Consider the following 24,564-nt stretch of genomic DNA (forward strand, 5'->3'; position numbering starts at 1 on the left):
ACAGATGAATCTAAATTGATACAGAGATCAGCTCTAGTGATTGATTTGTAAAAGGAATTTGAAAAGGTATGTCCCATTGGGTCTCCCCTACTGGGTCTCCAGGAGTGACTATTTGCTAAATATATATTATTAATCTAAGACTTTTCAGATTGTGGAGGTTCTAAATGTGCCCACCCAGCAGTGTTTTAGCAGAACTGTCTAAAGGAAGAGAATGAAACACTGCATGACTATTGAGTCCAAAATTCCCAATAGATAAGCCATAATTATGTTGGCAGGCACTCAGGCCATCTAAGAGAAAGAGCACTGGAGCCCCTCTTCTACTCCCCCTAGCTAGATCCACATTACTCAGTTTACACCAAAAACAGTAGGTTTATCCTGGCAGAGCAGAGGAGTTTACTTGCCCTGAGAGGCTGTGATTGAGGGCACTATCTCCATTATTGAAACCAAGCTTCCTATGCCCAGGTAGCACACAGCACAGGACAGTTGGAGACTAGATTTAAGGATGGGGCATCAGCTGGCCTCCTTTCTCTGATGAGAACTTCCTCCATTTAATAGCTTCCAAGTGAGCTGTCTGCTTTTTCCTCCTAGCTCCATTGGTGGACTCCAGTGCTGGCCACAGCAGCTCAGCCATGCTTATGCTCTTATCAGTGGTGTTTGTCGGCCTGGCTGTATTCCTGATCTACAAGTTTAAAAGGTATGTGCTAATATTGCTCAATTTTGATATCAGGGCTAGATTTTTTGGAGCTGATTCTTCCTTTAGCCACCATTCCTAAACTCATCCCACATATGTGAAATTAATTCTCTTTGAAGCTCTGTTGGCATTGGGGGAAGGGGAAGGCAGGAATGCCTATTCTTTGAGGATTGAAGAATAAATGGGTTTAAGAATCTGAACTCTATCCAATTTATAGGTATATTGAGTCAAGAAAATAAAGGATAGCCTATGAAATCAATTTATTCTCTTTAAGAGAAATGCAAAGAATTTTCAGACCTTACCTAAATTTCTAAAATAAGGTCTTAGGTAGTCAGGAGATCTTTTCTACAGCTTACCACCCATTCAGGGTGGTTAAATAGAGGAAATACAGCTGAAATCTAGTGCAAACATGGACACACATGTGCGCATGCGTGCGCACACACACACACACACACACACACACACATATCTTCTTATACTCTGTGGCAGCTACCTGGTCTCTCTTGTGTAAATTCGCATGCTAAAAATATTCCACCTTTATCCCTTTCCCTCTTTTTCCTATTTCTAAAGGGCAATTGATCAGGAAAACCAAACTTCGCATGTACTCAGAAATTATGTTTGAAGGCCACAGAAGGGGTGAAATAATAGGATACTTACTAAAACATGGAGTTGAAAGCAATAATTCTGGGCCATTAAGTACAGAATAAGGTCATACTTCCTTCTAGAGGTGTCCTGGTTCAGAGTATGACCTTTGCAATGAGACAGACTCCCAATTTTAACTTAGCATTTTTAGCTTTGGGCAGTTGAATCTGTCTCCCTACGCCTTCATCTCTTTATATGTAAAATGGAGAAAACAATACCTAATAGGCTTGCTGTGCAGTTTAAATATGGTCCCATCTGTCCCTGGTACATACTAAGTAATCAACAATGCTAAGCTATTATCGATAACAGAGAACACGAGTTCCCAAGGTGCCTTCTGGATCACAACACGGCACGTAGTAGGTTCTCAAAAGATCTTATGAGTGGCATGGAAATGTGCTTCATACAAAGACTGGTTAAAGTGAAAATATCATTAACCATTGTGGAAGCAAAAGTTGGTCCTGGGAGTCTTTCTAGACATTGAAGGTAATGCTTTTAGATTGTGAAAGGGATCCATGGTAAAGGCTATGCTCCTCCCCCAGGACTCATTAGCTGCCCTCTGGTGGACAGCTCAGGCTTCAGAACAATGGTTTTCCTCAGTACACATCTCTGCACTATGTAACTAGCAGGAAGCCTTCAACACCCTCCGTATCAGGACGCAGAGAGAGTTACCTTCCTACTCAGTTAATAGACCAGTATGTGAGTTCATATCCTCATGGATCAAGACCAGTGAACCCACCTACCCATTTGGCCTTTGGAGATGGGAACAAACCCTCGTTATCACCATCAGAGAACAAAGATTCCATATAGAAATGATTTAGTCAAGGCAACGCCCATTTGTGGATGTACTTCAGTTCCATACAAAGCACACTTTAATTCAACCAAGAATTTGATTGTGGGGAAGCCCAGAGGTTGCTGGAGCTTGAAGAGCAACTAAACCAAATGTGTCACCTTCTGGCTTCTAGATCCTCATGGTTGCTGAGGACAAGGGCCAGTAAAAGTCCTACAGAAGGGTATTTGTGTCAGACATCTCTTAACAAGGCATCCCTGAGACTTGGGAAGTTTTCTGTTCTCTTGCAAATGCTGCTAAACTCTCTAGACAGTCAACCTATTAATGTAGGCATCTTTAAACGTGTACACTAGATTTCTTGAATCTCTGCCAGGTAATGACATCTCTGAATTATTCTACCTCTGTCATTTCCCAATATCAGCCTACTCTTCCTGCATCCCTGACAGTGAATCGTGTAGCTATGGCCACAGGGAACAAACACGACTCAAAGTGGGTAAACAGGAGAGTCAACTAAGTACACTTACAATCATCTGTTACCTTTTCTTTCCTAAGCATATTTTGTGCTTTGGTTGAGGTCCTGTTGCATCTTCTTTTATTTCTTAGGTCTTTTTTGCCCTCCCCATCACCTGGAACTCTCGTGATGGCTCTATGGAGGGTGCCAGGCTTGCCGATGAGTAAAGGTCAGGTTCTTATCTGTGCTTCCCAGAGGCTCCTTTGTTTCTTTAATGACTGTCCAGTAGAACTTTCTGCAGTGATGAAAATGCTCTGTGATCTATACTGTCCAATGCAGTAACCACTAGTATGACTGAGGAACTGAATTTTAAATTTTATTTAACTTCATTTAATTTAACCTTAAACATCTGCCCCTGGCTAGCAAACAGGCAGAACATCTAGAGAACGGGCAGCTCTGTTTCTCTTTCCGGATCACTGGCCACGGTGAGTTTTCAGACCCAACACTTTCTCTGTGTAATCATCAGCATCTACTCATTAAACCACTTATTCATCCAACAAACACTTACTGAAGGCTCAGTATGTGCCAGGCACTGAAAACAATCTCAGTGCCCCAAGTAGTCAGGTAACAGGGGAAAAAGAAGAGAGCTACCATGAGCCCCAAGATTCCTTTATGTAAATACCACCCTGTTTCTCGTATTTGATCTTATTCTTGAGTAGTTATTTTCTGAAGTTTTAGACAAGATAATTAGAAATCATTATGACATGGCTTTTATTATCTGAAAATTATACCCAACAAAACTTTCTATCTATACTGTAGATCTTTTTCCTTTTTTTTCTTCCTGGCTGTCCAAGAAAATTTTTGAGCTTTTACATGTTTTTCCAGCCTTTTCTTTCTTTCTTCTTCTTCTTCTTTTTTTTTTTTTTTTTTTTTTTTTAGCAAGTCTTTCATTGCAGTCTGAAGCCTACTTGCTTTAGAAAAATTTAGAGAGACCTAAATTTCCTCCCACAGACTCCTAACACTTAGAGCTGGAACAAACAAAAGCTAAAGTTTTTTTGGGAAACTCGGTTGATCCATCTTCCTTCTCTTATTAAAACATATATAAATGTATAGGCCAAGAAATGCCCCTAAATCTCTTTATTTCCCACATTTCTTACCTGCAAAAGTGGGGCTTAGTCTGATAATCTCCCATAGTCCTTCAAGGGCACATGTTAGGAGATGTAAAATAACTTGACAAGTTTTTAAAATGTGCACATGAGGATGTAAAGTGGTATCCCCTCCACCCCTCTATGAAAAATGTTAAAGAATTTTCTGCCTGTTGTTTAGAGATTGAAATAAAGTGAACAATCTTTGTAAGGGTGGATTTATTCAAATCCTCCCAGGGATTGCTGGGAAAGCAGCAAGGGGGAGGCAGTGAACTCTGGCTACAGTTCTGAAATACACAAACTTGTGGGATCAGGAAGAGTTTAACCGCCTCTGACATCTGGTAACTATTACAGCTTATCCTACCATTCATGAGTAATACGTACTTTTATGATTAAAAGAAATCTAAGTCTGTAGGTTGCATTTCTATTTAGATGAGAGGGAAATAAGGACCAGCGTGAATGTTTAATTATACATATTTAGAGAGCCTGGGATCTGCTGCCTCACATGCGAGCTATTCCTTTAAGGTCCTTGTAGATTATGTTAAGCTGGTTTAGACCAGTAGGAGTCATGAGGACACTTCTCTCAATGTATGAAAAGCAACCATTAAAGAGACAGAAACTAAATGTGAAGGAGTGGTAGGAACCACCCATGTTTCCTGCCTCTTTTGGGATCTTTCATAATGAATTAACTACAAGCAAACCTCATTGGATGCCCCATTGGGGTTGGATTAGGGAAAGGAATGTAGAAGCTTGAAAACACCACTGGTCGGTCATAGGGAAACAGAGTGATTCTTCTTTAGAAATGCACAGAATGTTCTGGATTGAGGAAGGTGTCAGATACCTTAAGTTTTAATAATACTCTTCCTAGTGATCAGCTTCAAGAAATGTCTGGATTTTAAACTGATTTCGCTCTCATTTAATGGGGTAAGAGAGGTCTCTTCTAGAGATAATATTCCAAGGTAAAATTGTGGTCTTTTTGTTTGAGAATCTAGTATCTGAAAGTAGAAAGAGCACGTGTTTTGAGGTCATCTATTCATTCACTCAGCAAACACTTGCTGACTATGAACCATGTGCCAAGCATGGTGCTTCGTTGCATGTGCAGCAGAGAAGACAGAGAATATAGACCTGGCACATGTGGGAAGCAAAGTCAGCAGGCTTGCCTCTGACGTCATCCTTAACCCAGCATCCTATTCATTTATTCCATAAACACTGTTCCATAATTCTATATTTTTCATAGGAGAGGTGGGGTGGCTAGGAGAGGCTCTCAGAGCTAAGTTCTGAAGGACAAAAGGACACCATCATGAAAAGAGTAGGAGGAGGAGTGTAAAAGGGGGCACAGCTGGTTCCAAGTCTCCAAGGTGGGGACAGGTTTGATGTGCTAGATTCCTGCAACTCAAAGTTTGGAGCTCAGACCAGCAGCCTCAGCATCACCTGGGAGCTGGGCAGAAATGCCCTATTTCACTCCATCCTGTCCAGACCTATTGAGTCACAAATGCATATTAGCAAGAACTTGGATAAGAAATAAGCACTTAAAGTCTGAGAAGCACTGGGTGAGAGGAATTCACAGGAGACTACAGGCCTGAAACCCAGTGGGTCAGGGGATATGAAGAGGGGTCAGAAGATGAATCCTCCGAGAAAATTCCAGTCCCAACTGGCTGGTCCTCCAAGTCCTCCAACCTTAAGTCTTTCTGTCTTATTTCCAAACCTAAGCCTTTGTGTCTTTGAAGGAGATTATTTAGCTTCTCTTAATCCTCGCCTTAATCCTCTCCACAATCATACAAGGAAGTTATTGTTAACTCCCCATCGAGCAGATGAGGAAACTGACTACCCAGGTATTTAAGATCTTTGGCCCACAGGTGGTATTCTGACGATAGTAGCAATGGCTAGAAGCCTTTTCTTTCTTGGCTCTTCATAAAGGAAACCAATGTGAACTGATTAAATTGATGCAAACTTAGAAAAAGATGTCTTTTCACTGCGATATAACCGTGTGCATCTCAAAGTCCAGCTCCTTGAAAAACCTAATAAAGGATAAGTATTTTAAGGGTTTTAATGCCTATCTGCTTAATGGCATTGCCCTTCTGTTGACCCCAATTTGGTTTACCCCAGGTAAACCTCTAGGTTTACCCCAAACCTATTTTGGTTTACACCAGAAGAAGATGCTTTCCTTATAGAGTTCTATGGTTTACATCTGCCCTGGGCATCTGGTGTCTGGCCTTGTGTTGCTTGGCCTCACAGCTACAGTGTCTGGGTAACCAGCCCCTTTCCTAGATGTTGGCCTGTCCTGCAAATAGCTTCTTCCTCCCCCTTATGACCCAGAATCTCCTAGTGGCCCAAGTTTGGCGTACCCTGTGATCATAATCTGATTTTTTAAAGGAAAATCCCCTGGATTAACATCTATGCTCAAGTCCAACACGACAAGGAGCAGGAGATGATTGGGTCAGTCAGCCAAAGTGAAAACGCCCCCAAAATCACACTCAGTGACTTCACCGAGCCCGAGGAACTGCTGGACAAAGAGCTGGACACCCGGGTCATAGGTATGTGTGCTGGTACCACCAAGCTCCTGTGTCCTCTGTCCTCCAAATGCGAGGGCAGTCAGCCCATGTGGCCTGTCCTTCAACTCGTGCCAGACTGGAGGGAGGGCTGGGAAACAACTGGCTACAGAGACACGATTGTGTTTTAAAATTTGGCTGCCCACTCTGGCCACATGGAAGTGTCAGATTTTTTTTTTTTTTCCTCAAAAATAGACCAACATCAGAAGTGCTAGAGTCAGAGAGGAGGTTTGAGGCCAACTCTCCATTGCTGGCAATATGCATTAGCTTGTTCTTACTGTTGTCGTCAGTGGCGTGTAAGATGACACACCATTGCTCCCACCTCGTGCGCTGGTGTGGGAGGTAGCAAACTTTCAAATACAGGTGACAGAAGCCAGCGAGCTGGTAGGATAGACTAGCCAGGTGTCCCATGTAATGAAAACCTATTAAGCACCCATTCAACGTGGCCTTGGTCTATAGCAATAAATAAAACAGAGTCCTGCCCTTGTGAAATTGACATCCTCTTTCCATCTGTCTGTCCTCTCTCCCCCGCAGGAGGCATTGCCACCATTGCAAACAGCGAAAGCACAAAGGAGATCCCCAACTGCACTAGTGTTTAATACCAACCAGCCACATGGTCAACCATCTTTCTGACTTTCTTTTTGATGATTACTATGACTATTATTATGGAAAAATGAAAATGTCTTTTTTACCTTTTGTTTACCAAGGGCCCCTTCATAAATAGCAGGCAGATGCTTAGCTTTGGGAGGCAGAAGGCATTCTTAGCTGATTAAAGTGAGACAAAAAGAACAAATGGCTGCATTTGTGCTAAGGGCAAAGGATGCATCTTCCCGTGGCCTTTCTGATTTATTCTGCCACTGACCGTGTGAGGACTCTCTTTTTCCTTGTGGTCTCTGTTCTTCTTTTTAAATTTTATTTTCTTGTTTACTTTTTTAAGTTGGGTTGGCTTCTCATTAACCTCCCATGCCCCCCTCCACATCACCCACACCCTACCCCCAGCACACACACCCTAAAACACAGAACATTTCCCAGTCAGATGTGCAGGAGGTGGGTTGGTGGGGAGTGAAAGTAGCTGCAGAAAGCGTGCACACCTTTATGAAAGAGGCCCCGCCTCGTGCATGCCAATAGCGAGGCTACAGATGGCTTACTGTACATAATTAAAATGTAAATAGCTTTTTATTTCCTAAGAAATAATTTAATGTTTAGTAAAAAAGAAAACAGAAAAAAGAAAGATGCGTGTGTTGGCTTATGCACTCACCCTCAGAGCTGACCAACCCCCAGGCCTGCTAGATGTGTTGGGTTCTGGATGCTCTCCAGTTGTCTGTCACACTTAACTCTTGCATCTCCGTGTCCATGCCATAGCTGGTTTCTGCTTCTGTATATAAAGCGGGGGGAGGGCTTCTTTGGGACAAGTCATCAAGGAAGGACTAGAGTGACATCCTAGAACATGGGGGGCTCTCTGTGCCATCGGTGATCCGGATGAAGGTGCGAGATGAAACCCACCAGGGACTTCAGACTGCAGGTGAGGAAACAAGGCTTCCCCTCCAGAAGGAAAGCGTGGAGGAGATTTATCAACCCGAGAAGATGGGTTTTCTCTAAAGAAGCTTGGCTGCGGATCAGATAAGGGGCAGTTATTCTTTCTGGTTGGAATCCATGGAAAGGTATAATCCTTCTGGAGAATTCTGGCGCTATCTTTAGCTCAGAAAAGTCCCCCGGTCACCAGGTGAGGCCTAGTGAGTGCATCTCAGCCCAGGAGGAGTGAGAGCAGTTGGGAGGGGTGTGGCATTTGTGGCATCACAGATCTGTGTAAGCCCTTGCAGGCCAAATAGGGGGCTAGCCTTTTACGATATTAGTCAAAGATGATTTTAGAAAAGCTGTGCTATTTGCTTGTCAGATGTACACAACTTCCTTAAAGTCAGATGTCTGCCTTCAGTTCCCTTAAGATAGTTCTTGCCTCTGGGGCGAGCGGCTTTCAAAGCCAGCCCTCCTGTTCCCAGCACCCCGGCCCCTCCGCCCATTCGCACACACCACTTCTGTTCTGTAGGGTCACTCGAAGCCATGCCGTAAGCATTGTTTTCTTTTCAGGCTCAGCCTGAGTACACTTGTTTTATAAAACGATATACTGTATATATATATATGGGAGGAAAGGCCGGATTTTGTACCTGTTAACTTTGTGAGGTATCATTCGCCTTCTCTGGGAGACCCTGAGAGAGTGCAACCTAGAGAAGTCTGACTGGCTACAGCATAGATCGGGATAAGGAGTGCTTCTAAAGATCCTGCTTTTTTCTGTTTCAAGGGTTAAATGGGGCAGACAATTGCAATACTTGTACTAAATACTGAAATACAAATGCATGAGTCATGTCTATATATACAGTATATGTACATATACTGTTCTTGATTTTATTGTTCCATTTGAATATTTCTACTGTAAAAAAAAAAAGACAGTGGTTTTGAAATTGTTGAAAATAAATGTATTTTTGTACATCAAAGCTATATACCTGGCTGAGATGTTTCTCTTTGGACTGTTTTCTTCACCTATTGCTATCCATCAGCTATTATTGGAATAATGCTACAGGGCCCAAACCCAAACGGAACAAATAGCTTATAACCCAGATGTTTATGTTTTACTCATGGATCTCCAGGTTGTGGTTGTGGTTTGACCGAATGCCACTGAAACTGACCAGGCTCTCCTGAACTACTCCGGATGCTAGGTTCAGCTGGGGTCCAGGCTTGCTTCATAAGCTGTCATCTTCCAGTACTAGAAGCCACCCAGAGCATGGTTTTCATGGTGGATTACAGAATTCCAAGTGAGACCAGCAGGATACCCTTAGTCTGTAAGGCCTTGGCTCAAAATGGTCATTCTGTTTGCCATCATCTCCATTCTGTCGACCAGAGGAAAGCACATGGCCATGTCCAGCATCCATGGGTCAGGGAAGTAGGCTCTGCCTCCTCTGGTGTAAGGCACCACTAAGTTGTATGGCAATAGTGTGATAGAGGATTCCGCTCTAGCGAAGGGCGTGATGTGTTGAGAACAGTAGTAACAATAGTTCAATCTACCCATTCATTTCCTCTGGTCCTGTGGCTTTCATTAGATGGTCCATTTTCAAGTTTCCCACCAACACTTGTGGCCAGGACTTCTGATCAGAAGGCCTGGTTAACACAAGGCCTTAGACTTAGTGTTGGATCCCATTGAATGGTAGATAGAACTGCAACGCAGGCCTTGTAGACTTTAGCAGGGGAAATGAAAAGAGGAGAGGGAACCAAGAAGACATGTATTCTTGTTTTTTTCACTATTATTATTATTATTATTAACCTTCTTAATACTGTTTGACTCATCAAACCAGCAATAGCACTTATCTTGCCCGCTGCCGAGGAAGGAGTTTGGAAGGATAAGTGATGGGCTCTTCTCCACCTTAGATAATAAGGGAACGTGAATAAGGGCTGTAAGTTAGATGTTTTAATCTTTGTAGTGTTCAAACTGTGTAATAAATTACCATGGATCCCAGAAACCCAAAAAACCAGAAAGCTTTGGTCAATAATTTGCTCCTGCGTTTTGAATGCTAAGCTGACCATTCCAGAATCATATTTTCTGAACTCAAATAACTAAGATATGGGATGAAACAGAGGTTTTCTTTTGATTTGTGAATGTATCTAAAAATTAGTATTATTCTTGGTTGTAACTGTTCTTGGGTTATACTCACCTTTTAAAAAATTATAGTATATAATCAACTTCTTCAAATATTGAGGCTGTCATTTATGGTACCCCTAAAAGAAATAGGGGTTTTTTTTGGTCTAACTAGTGGTTTGTAACATCAAGTGCCTACACATCCTGCAGGGGTGTGTAATGAGCTTCTCTGGTAATGTAACATGTCTAATATTCTGATCGCACATCAAAACTGATTTTTCTAAATGCAGTAGTTGTTGCTTTCCGATAGGATCTGAGTTCTTCCCATGTTTGTTTACGTTGGGGTTGATAAAAATCACTCCACTGGATTAGAAAGGACAGGAGTGAAATACGCAGTAAAGCAGCATTAGTCAGCTGGTTTGTTTGGGCTAAGCCGTGGTGGGAATAGAGCCCATGCCTCCCCCACCAGCACCAGTCTGCCAGATTTCTCGTAGCAGACAGGCAAAGGCAGAAGGCAGAGAGAATGATTGGCTTTGTGGTTATCCTCTGCCGGGTTTCTCATCGGAATGTCTTCTTCTCTCTGGAGATTCTAAACCTGATAAGCAAGCCCACAGCAGTCCTCAGGGTGGGGCCCAGCTATCAGCACCTGAAGCAGAGCTTCTGAGGATTCTCCTGTCAAAGTTAGAAAGGAACCGCTCTATCCGCCACTGAAATCGCTCAGGGGAGAGTTCCTGGGGAAAAGGTACTTCCCCTGGCCCATGTTACCATGATACAAGGCACCTTCATCTGCAGAAGTGAGAAACACTTCCAAATTGGCTCATTTCCTCCTGGGCAACAGCTGCAGATCTGAGAGAGCCACCCAATTGAGTTATCTGGAACAAAGACACACTGCGAGTCAAGGTGGTGATGGATTATGCCTTGGAAAGAGTGGTAAGCCAGGAGTTAGGAGATCTCTGACTTTCAGCAAATCACTCTGGACCACGATTTCTTATTTGAAAAAGGCAACCACTTTATGGCCTGCCTCACTGGCTACTTTTGATTTTCAGAGGGGCAAGGAGCACGTTGCCGATTCCAGAATTGACAGATGACTATGGTAAGCATACTTAGGAGACCTCTTTTCTTCTTCTGTAGACGGGTCAGCTGGGAGGCAGAGAGCAAAGTGACTTCCCTAAGTTAGACAGCAAATGAGTGTGGAGCTGAAGACAGAACCCATGTCTTCTTGCTATTAGGGCAGCGCTCTTTCCACCGCATACCCTCTGGATAAAGGCAAAATCGAGCCACGCATCACGGAACATCAGCAGTCATGTCCCCTGATGGTTATACCAGCGTGGCTCCTGTATTTCGAGGGTCTGGAACGGTTTAGAGTCTAACTTCCCAAACGTGTTCATCACCCAGTGGCTCACAGCCCTCCACATGTCATTGCCCTGCTGACCCACTTGCTTAGCAGCCCATGGCCTGACGCCCTTGCTTCCCTCCCTGGGCTGAAGGAAGGCTGCTCAACAGACAGCTTCCCAGGCTGTGCTGCTTGCCTTTTAAAGCAGTTGGCCTCAGAGGGAAGAAGGCCAGAGAGCAGACTTAAGCAGTCGGAATGCCGCGTCCTGACACACACACCAGATCCTGCCAAATCCTCCTGTCTGCTCCAGCGGCACTGCCAAAAGGGACCAGATGTAGCCCAACGATTACTTCCCAAATACTACTACATCTCGATGTCCCTTAAACTTGGTTTAATTACCATTAGCTTTATAGGAGCAGAGTGCCCTTTAAAATGCTCTTTGCTTCTGTGTTTTCGGGCCGTATATCATGAGAAGATACACGTTCATTCAGAGCGGAATCAAGGAGACGTTGTATACAAAATCGGGAGGAGAGCCTCAGCCAGAGTTCAGTCTATTCAAAGACTAGAAGTCTCAATAAAACTCCCATTACTTTTTCATTGTCTGAGGCCGAGAGGGGTATAATGACATAATCAGGGTCCAATTTCCCTATCTATAAATTGATAATAATGACATCTATCTACCTCACAGGGTTGCAACCCAGATCAAATTAGATAATTTGGGAAAAAAACACAAAATAACTAGGGCTTGAAAAATAATGGATTGAAGCTGAGAGGCCCAAGTTCTTTAATGCTGAATCTCCTTTCTCTGTCCTCCCTGGCCTCAGGTTGTAAAAATTATCTGACCAGTCTCTTGCCTACTCTCACCTAGGCCTGCACTTTCAGGGAAAGAATCAGAATTACCTGGTCCTCCTCAAGTACCCCTTAGAAGGAAGAGAATTTTCGTTAAAATCAGCTATTTACACCTTAATCCCTAAGGTCACAGCTCTTTTTATTGCTTTAAAATATAGATGATAGATAGATAACTGATCTAATTTTCCTTGTGAGACAGGGACCATGGGAGCAAGCCCCAAGTGAAAAACATGATGCACCTGGGGCATTTTCTATTGGCTGTTATTGTCAAAAAGTTTCTCCTGCAAGCAACAGAATCAGGACGCAGGCCCAAACACAAGCCAGGCTTAAACACAGAGGACCCTGATTCCAAAAACCACCAATGAGCTGCCTGCGTTGCCTGTCAATATCGACCAATCAGGACGAGGCCCTTCCAGCCAATCAGGATAAGGCTTTTTTTTTTTTTTTCTTTTCCCTTAATAGCTATTGCACCAGAGTGGGAACTTGGGTGGGGACTTTATTTAGGCAGGGCCTCTGCTATTCTCTGGGAAGTTAGTCTAAGAGGGTTGGGGGTATTTCTTCTTTTTGTTTTTAATTATAAAGGGGGGGGGGTGTTGCCATAGCTCCTGTAAAGCTTTTCCAGTACCTTTGACTTTTGGGTCTGGCCCAGTTGCTCTCATGGTGGACCGAAGAACCTGACTGTGGAAACAGACCCTATAGAAGGGCCAAGAAATGTATACTTCTAAAAAGGGCTGCCAAGAGCACGTCATAAAATTAAGGACTAGAGGCTCTCGGGTTCTGAAATCTGCTGTCTTCCCAGATGTGGTGATATCCTGGAGATAGCCGTGCTGCCAGGACCAGAGTAATTTGGCCTTGTTCGTTCATGGTGGTTTTGGGTCCAGAATTTATAACCTGACTTCTTGTTTATTCTCCCTTTTGTACAAAGCTTGTGTGAGGATGTGTGCTGTTCCAGGTTCTCGGGTCCCTCAAAGCTTCCCGGAGGGTCACTGACTTGAATTCCTTTATTGTCACACATTGGGAAACAAATGAAAAAATTATTTGTAAAAATATATATTATATATCTGAAGGAACCAAGGACATGTTTCTTGCCTTCAACTCCAATCACGGCCCAAGGAGAGCTCTTTCAGAGAGGGAGCGCAAAACGCAGATTCTTTTCAAAACGTCAACCAAAGACAGAGGAAAATAGATCATGACAGGCACACATGCCATCTGTCATTATGGCTCAGTATCTGGGGAACAACACTGTTTGCAGCTCTTAGAAATGAACCAGATAAAGTGGGGCCTTCAGTGATTTGCTCCTGAGAAAGTATGTGGTCTGCTCCATAAGAATAGAGACTTCTTGTGCTGAAATATCTGTGCCCTAAGTGTCCCATGGGCTGGAGTCTGCTAGGCTCTAAGGATTTCTCCCCACTAAAGTTCTACTTCTCCCTAGAGCCTCTCACAGTAGCCTCTTCATATGATGCAGAATCTTTTGTTGCTTATTCTCCCTTGCAGACGGTTATTGCTGTCAGTACTCCAGGAAATGGTTGCAATTAAGAGTATGTCCAAACATGGTGGATGGAAAGAGAAAGGTGGCCATACAAAAAGCAACAAAGAACAGAATTGTTTTTCTTGTCACTGATCTATTTTCCTTGGTTTCTGGATAGAATCATCTGGGAAGCACTTAATTGTCTCCATAAACACACACCTGGTCCTTGGAGCGCCGGAATGGTTTTCATGCACTGACCTTCCAAAATCTCATGGTTCAATTAGAGAATTGCTGGGCTGCTTCCATTGGCAGCTAGGATATTTTGTGGGAGGGGCACCGAGGGAGGAAGATGAGAGAGGTGAGTCTAGAGAAATAAAGTTAATCTTTGTCAATTACAAAGCCTTACTTGACACATTCTCATTTCAACCTGTCAATTTCAGATTCTCCTCTGTGAGGGGAAAATACAGATGCTCCCCAGATTTCTAATCTATTTATAATGGTAACAAGACAACTCTAGGCAGTGTGTGCTCATCATGAGCTAATCATCCTCTGCTATGCCTTGTGCCTCCTAATTAGTGGCATGTTGGTTGCCTACTGATCAGGTTGGAGCCTCATCCAGGCAGTAGGGAGGGATTGTAGGGGGAGATCGAATTCTGAGCCCAGTGGAGCTCAGATCTTGGCAGACTTTCTAACAACAGGTGGGCTTCACACCTTGCCTTGCAATGTGTCCCATTTAAAGAGGCAGCCACCACTACCATGGGTGCTAACAGGAACATGGCAGGCTTCCAAACGTGTCTCTAAGAGCCCCCTGTAGCAAGAGGCAGTCCTTCCAAAACTTCTTGGCTTAATGTTACAGACACAGCAAGTGACATCTAGTAGAAGAAAAATAAATAATTAAATGTGCATCTATAGATGATAATGGGGCAAGATCCATTTTGTTTGTTCACTCACTGAAAAAGTATTTATTGAGCTCTATAGTTAATAGTCTCATGGTTGCTGGAGTGGAGGTGGGCAGTGGTATAGGCTAAATGGGTATTAAGGAGGGCACTTGTGATGAGCTCTGGGTGTTAAATATGAGTAATGGATCTCTCATATGTGAATAATGAATTCTACTCCTAAAACCAATATTACAGCATATGTTGAAAAAACTAGAATTTAAATAAAAACTTTTTAAAAAAGAAATTAAAAAGTTTTATTGAGAACTTGCTTGCTTTCCAACAGACTCAGCTCTGGATACTGAGGACAATAAAAACACACTTAGTATGAGGTGATCATATCATTTTTTATACAAACTGGGACACAGTTGGGGATGAATGGAGTACTATTCTTAATTACTCCGGGAAAACGAGCATGATGCAGGACGGTCAGCAAACCAGGATGTACGTTCACCCTAACTTAAAATTCAGAGTCAAAGATGTGTCAACGTACCACTCACCCCTCCCTTTTAATTCCTGACCCAGGGATAGAAACCCAACCTCTGAGCCCAAAAACTATTTATGAAGATCTAATATCAGCTTTTCAGCCTTTTGAGGGCCTCTCATTGGGGTGGTGAACCCCGACATGGTCAGAGGTCAGTGAGCAAAGCCTTAGATGGTTTTTAAAAAATTATCTAAGGGGTGCCTGGGTAGTTCAGTCAGGCGGCGAACTGTTGGTTTTGGGCTCAGATCATGATCTCAGGGTCCTGGGATCAAGTCTGGTGTTGGTCTCCTTGCTCAAGTGGAGAGTCTGCTTGGGATTCTCTCTTCCTGTCTCTCTGCCCCTTCCCCCACTCATGCACACACAGTTTCTCTCTAAGATAAATATTTAAAAATTTTTAAAAAGATATTTATTACATTATATCAATTAAGTTTCTTGGTTGCAGAAAATAGTCACCGCTCCTGACTAATTCAAGCAAAAAGAATTTATGGGAAAGTTATTAAAAGCCAATGGAATCAACTCAAGTTTGAAGAACATAACTTGGAAAGAGGCAGGAGGTAGGACGGAATGGAAATCAGGAAACACAGATAGTATCCTACCAGGGGCTCCTGGCAGATTATCTTACCAGGGGTTTCCTCCAAAATGAATGAACTCCAGTGATCTCTTCTATCCTCATGTTACTGAAAATTTAAAGTTGCTGATAAATTTCCCAGTTGGTGAAGTTTAGTTCACATGCTCACTGTATTATCCACAGACTGAAATGTGTCACCCTGAAATTTATATATTGAAACCCTATCTTCCAGCCCCTCAGAATGCAACCGTGTTAGGAAATGGGGCTTTAAAGAAGTGACTAAATTAAAATGAGGCTGTTAGGATGAATACAAGTCCGATTGATTAATATCGTCGTGAGAAGAAACTAGGACACAGTTTACAGAGAGCTCACCAGGTGAAGACACCAGGGGAAGGCAGCCATCTGTAAGGCAAGGAGAGAGGGCTCAGAAGAAACCCATACAGCTGACTGCTGAGCTCTGACTTTTAGCCTCCACAGTTGTGGTAAAATACGTTTTTGTTGCGCGAGCCACCTCACCTGTGGTGCTTATTAGGACAGCCTTAGAAAACGAAAGGGGAGGGAAACTAGCCGGGGAAATAAACCTGTAGATACTGCTCTGGCTTTTGAAGTGAGATTTCGAGACAGTCGGATTTACTCTCCCGTGGGGACTCCCCACACCAGACGTCAAGTCCTTCCTCCCCCACGACCGGGGAGAGTAAGAGGATGGTAACAAAGGCAGAACCTGATGGTGGTCAGAGGATGAACATTCCAGTCATTCTAAAAGTCACTCTTCTTTCCTCATTTATTGAACACAAACCAAGGAATGAAGAACGTGGCGCTGTAGCCGCTGGAATTTCAGGTATGAATTTGGGGCCCACATCCTGCCCTGACGGAACTTAGAATTTAAGGAGCAGTCTTGTAAGTATTTATTCAACTTCCTTACGCTTTGGGGGAGGGAGAGACAAAGTACTTGGATCATTTAGAGAAAAGTAACTGGTAGGTGGGACCACCACCCCCCGCCCCACGGGCAAGCTGGTGGTGAGGTGAAGGATGAATTCTCAAAGAAAATGGCAGTTCCACATGTTGGGGTTTACACTTTCTTTTCCACCTAGAATATTCCTTTCCCTTCTCTCCTGGCACAGTGATAGAACTCCAAACAGGGAGGAAATGGCAGAACTGAGGATGAATAGGAATGCAGGGATGGTGAGAAATGGACTTGGAAGGCAGCTATAAAACCAATTTTAAAGTTAGAGATTTACGGGGCTCCCTGGTGCCTCAGTTGGTTAAGTGTTCGACTTTTGATTTCTGCTCAGGTCATGATCTCAGGGGTCCTGGGATCTAGCCCTGCATTGGACTGGGTGCTCAGCGACGAGTCTGCTGGAGACCCTCTCTTCTTCCCCCTCTGCCCTCCCCCAACTTGCTCGTGCTCTCTAACAAAATCTTCAAAAATTTTTTTAAAAGTCAGATTTGGATTTATAGAAATGTGGACCTTCTAATCTGCACACAAGTTTGTATTTTCCATTTTATTCCAAATTCTTATGATGAGCATATGTTCATTTCATAATTTTTTCAAAAATAGGAAAATTAAAAGTCATATCAAATGTCCATAATGTGGAGTCCTGGGATTGAGCCCCGCTTTGGGCTCTCTGCTCAGTGAAGAGTCTCCTTCTCCCTCTTCCTCTGCCTGCTGCTCTCCCTGCCTGTGTTCTCTCTCTGTCAAATAAATACATAAAAAAAAAAAAAAAAGTCCACAATGGTTTTCCAGATGTAGCAGGTTTCTGGGTATTTTATTCAAGTTCTTTTAAATAAACTTTTAAAAAGTGTAATAAGATTGTTCTGCAATGCCAGTTATTAAGCATAGCTAAAATAGGAATATTCATAGGTCAAAGATGGACAATAACTTCAAAAGACACTTGTGGAGGCATAATATCTGCTTGAGAATGGTATAGTGGTCTTTGTAAATGGAAAAAGAAACTGTAATTACTTAGGTCCTTCACAATGAGTGTTAAAGATACAGGAAATCATTACTCAAGATTCTTGGCAAAGGAAATGGCTCTTATGTTGCTCTCTGCTACTCTTTTATTTCTTTCACAAAAGTAGAGAAACTTCTCTGCCTAGCAATTTTACTGGCGATGTCCCATCCATAAGTAATTTGCTGTTGTTAACAAATGTTGGAACAAAACAACACCAATTAAGGTTCTGAGTGGTTATCAAACGTGGCAAGAGATTGTTCATGAACTGTGGGATGAAGAAATTAGCTTAGGGAAGGCATTGCCTGCTGCTAAAAGACATTTTAAACAGAAAGGAACCTAGGACCCAATTTCTTACCGGAGCTGTAGCACACACCTGATGCTCTGATACAGGGGGTTAGCTAGAGGGCTCTGAACTGGAATTCTAGAAACTGTGGGCCTGGGTGAGATCACCTGGGGAAGACATGGAATGGAAGGTGAGCACGTTCAAATGGGCCCTGCCAGCTTTGGAAAAGAGTCTGTTCTCCAAACGATTTTCCATTTACAGTATATGCTTTTGTTGTTGTTGTTGTTGTTGTTGTTAACATATAATGTATTATTTGCTCTAGGTGTACAGATCTGTGAATCATCAGGCTTACACACTTCATAGCACTCATCATAGCACATATCCTCCCCAATGTCCATAACTCAATCACCCTCTCCATCCCCTCCCCACCCCGGCAACCCTCAGTTTGTTTTGTGAGATGAAGTCTTTCATGGTTTGTCTCCCCTGCAGTCCCATCTTGTTTCATTTTTCCTTCCCTCCCCCCCAAACCCCCCACTTTGCCTCTCAAATTCCTCATATCAGGGAGAGCATATGATAATTGTCTTTCTCTGCCATTGTGTGTGTGTCTCTGTGTGTGTGCGTATACATATATGTATACGCACACACACACACGGATCATATATATATATATATGTATACGCACACACACACACACACACACACACACAGGGATCATCACCTGAGCTGAAGGCAGAGGCTTTAACCCGCTGAGCCACCCAGGTGCCCCTTCTTTGGATGTCTTCTTTGCTGAAATGTCTGTTCATGTCCTCTGCCCATTTCTTGATTGGATTATTTGTTCTTTGGGTGTTAAGTTTGATAAGTTCTTTATAGATTTTGGATACCGGCCCTTTATCTGGTATGTCGTTTGTGAATATCTTCCCCCATTCTGTCAATTGTCTTTTGGTTTTGTTGACTGTTTCCTTTGCTGTGCAAAAGTTTTTGATCTTGATGAAGTCCCAATAGTTCATTTTTGCCCTTGCTTCCCTTGTCTTTGGTGATGTTTCTAGGAAGAAGTTGCTGTGGCTGTGGTAGAAGAGGTTGCTGCCTGTGTTCTTAAGGATCTTGATGGAGTCCTGTCTCACATTGAGGTCTTTCATCCATTTGGAGTCTATTTTTGTGTGTGGTATAAGGAAATGGTCCAGTTGCATTTTTCTTCATGTGGCTGTCCAATTTTCCCACCACCATTTGTTGAAGAGACTAGACTGTCTTTTTCCATTGGACAGTCTTTCCTGCTGTGTCGAAGATTAGTTGACCTTAGAGTTGAGGGTCTATTTCTGGGCTCTCTCTTCTGTTCCATTGATCTATGTGTCTGTTTTATGCCAGTACCATAGTGTTTTGGTGATGACAGCTTTGTAATAGAGCTTGAAGTCTGAGATTATGACACTGGCATCTTTGGCTTTTTTTTTTTTTTTTCTTAACATTCCTTTGACTATTTGGTTTTTTTTCTGGTTCCATATAAATTTTACAATTATTGTTCCATTTCTTTGAAAAAAAATATGATGGTATTTGGATAGGAATGGTATTAAATGTGTGGATTGCTTTAGGTAGCATAAAAATTTTCACAATATTTGTCCTTCCAATCCATGAACATGGAACATTTTTCCATTTTTTTGTGTCTTCCTCAATTTCTTTCATGAGTACTTTATAGTTTTCTGAGTACAGATTCTTTGCCTCTTTGGTTAGGTTTATTCAAAGGTATCTTGTGGTTTTGGGTGCAATTGTAAATGGGATGGACTCCTTAATTTCTCTTTCTTGTGTCTTATTGTTGGTGTATAAAAATGCAACTGATTCCTGTGCATTGATTTTATATCCTGACACTTTACTGGATTCCTGTACAAGTTCTAGCAGTTTTGGAGTGAAGTCTTTTGGGTTTTCCTCATAAATATCATATCATCTGCAAAGAGTGATGTTTGACTTCTTCTTTGCTGATTTGGATGGCTTTAATTTCTTTTTGTTGTCTGATTGCTGAGGTTAGGACTTCTAGTACTATGTTGAATAGCATTGGTGATAGTAGGCATCCCTAGCTTAGGGGAAAAGCTCTCATTTTTTCCCCTATTGAGAATGATACTCACTGTGGGATTTTCATAGATTTCTTTGATGATATTGAGATATGTACCCTCCATCCCTACACTTTGAAGAATTTTGATCAAAAAAGGATGTTGTACTTTGTCAAATGCTTTTTCAGCATCTATTGAGAGTATCATATGGTTCTTGTTCTTTCTTTTATTAATGTATTGTATCACATTGGTTTATGGATGTTGAACCAACCTTGTGGCCTAGGAATAAATCGCACTTAGTCGTGGTGAATAATCCTTTTAATGTACTGTTGGATCCTATTGGCTGGTATTTTGGTCAGAATTTTTGCATCTGTGTTCATCAAGGATATTGGTTTGTAATTTCCTTTTTTTGATGGGGTCTTTCTCTGGTTTTGAGATCAAGGTAATGCTGACATAAAATGAGTTTTTAAGTTTTCATTCCATTTCTATTTTTTGAACAGTTTCAGGAGAATAGGTATTAATTTTTCTTTAAATGTTTGGTAGAATTCCCCTGGGAAGCTGTCTGGCCCTGGACTCTTGTTCATTGGGAGATTTTTTTTTTTTTAAAGATTTTATTTATTTATTTGGTGAGAGATAGCACAAGTAGGCAGAGAGGCAGGCAGAGAGAGAGGAGGAAGCAGACTCCTTGCTGAGCAGAGAGCTCGATGTGGAGCACAATCCCAGGACCTTGGGATTATGACTGAGCTGAAAGCAGAGGCTTTAACCCACTGAGCCACCCAGGTGCCCTCATTGGGAGATTTTTGATGATTGCTCCAATCTCTTTGCTGGTTATGGTTCTGTTCAGGTTTTCTATTTCTTCCTGGTTCACTTTTGGTAGTTTGTACATCTCTATAAATGCATCCATTTCTTCCAGATTGTCAAATTTGCTGGTGTATATTTGCTCATAATATGTTCTTATTATTGTATTTCTTTAGTATTGGTTGTGATCTCCCCTCTTTCATTCATGATTTTATTAATTTGGGTGCTTTCTCTTTTCTTTTTGATAAGTCTGGCCAGGGGCTTATCAATCTTGTTAATTCTTTCAAAGAACCAACTCCTGGTTTCATTCATTTGTTCTACTGTCCTTTTGGTTTCTTAATCATTGATTTCTGCTCTGATCTTTTTGACTTCTCTTCTCCTGCTGGGTTTAGGCTTTCTTTGCTGTTCTGTGTCCAGCTCCTTTATGTGTAAGGTTAGGATGTGTACTTGAGACTTTTTTGTTTCTTGAGAAAGGCTTGTATCACTATATACTTTCCTCTCAGGACCACCTTTGCTGTGTCCCACAGATTTTGAACAGTTGTGTTTTCATTATCATTTGTTTCCATGATTTTTTTAAATTCCTCTTTAATTTCCTGGTTGGCCCACTCAATCTTTAGTAGGATGCTCTTTAGCCTCCTTGTATTTGAGTCCTTTCCAGCCTTCCTCTTGTGGTTGAGGTGTAGCTTCAGAGTATTGTGGTCTGAAAATAGGCAGTCTTTTGGTACTGGTTGAGACCTGATTTGTGACCCAGGATGTGATCTATTCTGGAGAACGTTCCATGTGCACTAGAGAAGAATGTGTATTCTGTTGCTTTGGGTTGGAATGTTCTGAATATATCTGTGATGTCCATCTGGACCAGTGTGTCAGTTAAGGCCTTTATTTCCTTGTTGATCTTTTTCTTGGATGATCTGTCCATTTCATTGAGAGGGGTGTTAAAGTCCCCTACTATTATTGTATTATTGTCAAAGTGTTTCTTTGATTTTGTTATTAATTGATTTATGTCGTTTGCTGCTCCCATGTTAGGGACATAGATATTTAAAATTGTTAGATATACTGGCTGGTCAGAGCCTTGAGTATGATATAGTGTCCTTCCTCATCTCTTACTATAGTCTTTGGCTTAAAATCTAATTGATCTGATACAAGGATTGCCACCCCAGCTTTCTTTTGCTGTCCATTAGCATGGTAAGTTGTTTTCCACCTCTTACTTTAAATCTGGAGGTGTCTTTGGGTCTAAACTGAGTTTCTTATAGACAACATATTTATGGGGTTTTTTTTATGCAATCTGATGCCTTATCATTTTTGATGGGGGCATTTATCCTATTTACATTCAGGGTAACTACTGAAAGATATAAATTTTGTGCCATTGTATTGCCTATAAGGTGACTATTATTGCATGTTGTTTCTGTTCCTTTCTGGTCTACTACTTTTAGGCTCTCTTTGCTTAGAGGACCCCTTTCAATATTTCCTGTAGGGATGGGTAGGGATGGTTTGGTGTTTGCAAATTCTTTTCATTTTTGCTTGTCCTGGAAGTTTTTTTTTATGTCTCCTTCTATTTTCAGTGATAGCATAGCTGGATATAGTATTCTTGGCTGCATGTTTTTCTCATTTAGTGCTCTGAATATATCATGCCAGTTCTTTCTGTCCTGCCAGGTCTCTGTGAAAAAGTCTGCTGCCAATTTAATATTTTTACCATTGTATGTTACAGTCATCTTTTCCCGAGCTGCTTTCAGGATTTTCTTTTTGTCACTGAGACTTGTAGTTTTATTATTAGATGACAAGGTGTAGACCTATTTTTATTGATTTTGAGGTGGGTTCTCTGTGCCTCCTGGATTTTGATGCTTGTTTCATTTGCCATATTGGGGAAATTCTCTACTATAATTTTCTCCAATATACCTTCTGAACCTCTCTCTTTCTTCTTCTTCTAGAATCCCAATTATTCTAATGGTGTTTCATCTTATGGTATCACTTTTCTCTCAGATTCTCTCCTCATGGTCCAGTAGTTGTTTATCTCTCTTCTGCTCAACTTCTTTATTCTCTGTCCCTTGTTTTCTTCTATATCACTAATTCTCTCTTCCTGCCTCATTTACCCTTGCAGTATGAGCCTCCATTTTTTATTGCACCTAATTAATAGGGGTTTTTTTCCCCAGCTTGGTTAGATTTTAGTTCTTTTATTTCTCCAGACAGGTTTCTCTAATATCTTCTATGCCTTTTTTGAGCCCAGCTAGCACCCTGAAAATCATCAATCTGAACTCTAGATCTCACATACTTTCATTGTCTGAATTGATTAGGTCTCTAGCCTTCGGTACTGTCTCTTGTTCTTTTTTTTGGTGGTGAATTTTTCTGCCTTGTCATTTTATCCAGGCAAGAATATATGAATGAGAGAATAAAATACTAAAAGAGTAGAAAAGACCCCAGAAAAATATATGCTAACCAGGTCAGAAGAGACCTCAAGTCAGGTGAGAAGAAAGGGGGTAAAATGAAATTTTAAAAAAAGTATATATATAATATATATAAATAAATATAAATATCAATATAAAGAAATCATATATAAATATAAATATTATTAAATTTAATATATAAATATTATATGTAATATATAAATATTAAAATATATTTAGAATGTATTATAAATATATTTGTGTAGTAATATATAAATATTTATATAAATAAATAAATAAATAGTATATGTATATAAATTGTGTGTGTGTGTATTAGATGAATAAAACAGAGCCACCCTCTTGATTCTGGTTATATTTTGGTCTCTTAGGAGAAACTACCTCCCAAAATTTTAAAGAAAGAAAAACATACATATATATATATGTATACACACACACACACAAAAGTAAGGGTAAACTTGATGAAGGGATGGAATATGACTGTCAAGATGAAAATTGGAAAAAAATTTTTTAAAGGAATTGATAATTTGGTTGGAAAAAGTAAGAACAAGAAAGTGGAGAGAATTTGCTCAGGATGGAGAATAGAAAAATGCCCTGTGCTAGATTTGGAGTATATTTTGATCTATTAGAAGAAATTGTATCCCAAAATTTTTTAGAAGAAAAAAATCCTATGTGTATACAAAAGAAGAAGTTAGCTAGGATGAAGAATGAAATATGACTATAATAATGAAGGTTTAAAAAATATTTTTTAAAGAAAGGTATTGTTAAGATAAACTAGTTTAAAAACATTAAAAGAGGAAAAGGAAATGTTAAAAAAATTAGAATAAGAAACAAATAAATTTATAATTTAATTAACTTTGCAGGACTAAAGAATCATGGGGAGAAAGCCATGAATTCCATGCTTTGCTTTCCCCTCCTCTAGAATTCCGCTGTTTTGTTTGTTTGTTTGTTGTTTTTTTAAAAGAGCTTGGTCTTGGCTGAATGTTCCTGGTAACCTTCTGGGGGAGGGGCCTGTTGTAGTGATTCTCAAATATCTTTGCCGGAGGCGGAATTGTGCCACCCTCACCTGGGCCAAGCTACATATTCTGGTCGTGTTCACTCTCAGGAGCTTTTGTTCCCTGAAAGCCTTCCGTAGGGCTCTAGAGGATGGGAATGAAAATGGCAGCTTTCCAATCTCCCACCTGGAGGAGCTGAGAGCTCATGGCCCCACTCCTCAGTATACCCTCGGAGAAAAGCACTCAATCCCTCCTGTCTCCCTGGTCTCCGGCCACCCTCTGGGCTCACCTGGACTTTGATCAAGTGTTTCTGTCTCTGGTGCATGGCCCCATTTGGAGTCTCTAACCCCAGCAGATTCCTGCCTCCAGAGGAGGAAGGTGAGTCTCTCTGGATCTGCCACTTGTGAGGTCCCTGCTTGAAAAGCAGTAGCCCGACTATGCCTTGGATCACAGTTTAAGGCAACCCCGGGATAAGATCTCTTTCCTTGGCTCTGTCTCTGTAGCTGGCTTCCCCACTCTGATACCTCGGAGCTCTGCTACACTCAAACACCCCTGATCCTTCTGTGACCCTGCAGGT

The 24,564-nt window shown here is 41.5% G+C and overlaps 1 protein-coding gene across 2 annotated transcripts in view; it reads left to right on the top strand.

The window, feature by feature from the left end:
• SORCS3 (sortilin related VPS10 domain containing receptor 3) overlaps positions 1-8,758 on the top strand; it is a 587,951-nt gene extending 579,193 nt beyond the window's left edge. For both annotated transcript variants that reach the window (XM_082722548.1, XM_082722549.1), the window contains 3 exons: positions 589-694; positions 6,090-6,250; positions 6,800-8,758. In XM_082722548.1, the coding sequence (XP_082578674.1) occupies positions 589-694; positions 6,090-6,250; positions 6,800-6,864 (332 nt within the window). In that variant the 3' untranslated portion in view covers positions 6,865-8,758. The remainder of the gene's footprint in view (positions 1-588; positions 695-6,089; positions 6,251-6,799) is intronic.
• The last annotated feature ends 15,806 nt before the right edge of the window (positions 8,759-24,564 follow it).

This window comes from Mustela nivalis (genome assembly GCF_964662115.1).
Source record: "Mustela nivalis genome assembly, chromosome: 2".
NCBI classification, from domain to species: Eukaryota; Metazoa; Chordata; class Mammalia; order Carnivora; family Mustelidae; genus Mustela; species Mustela nivalis.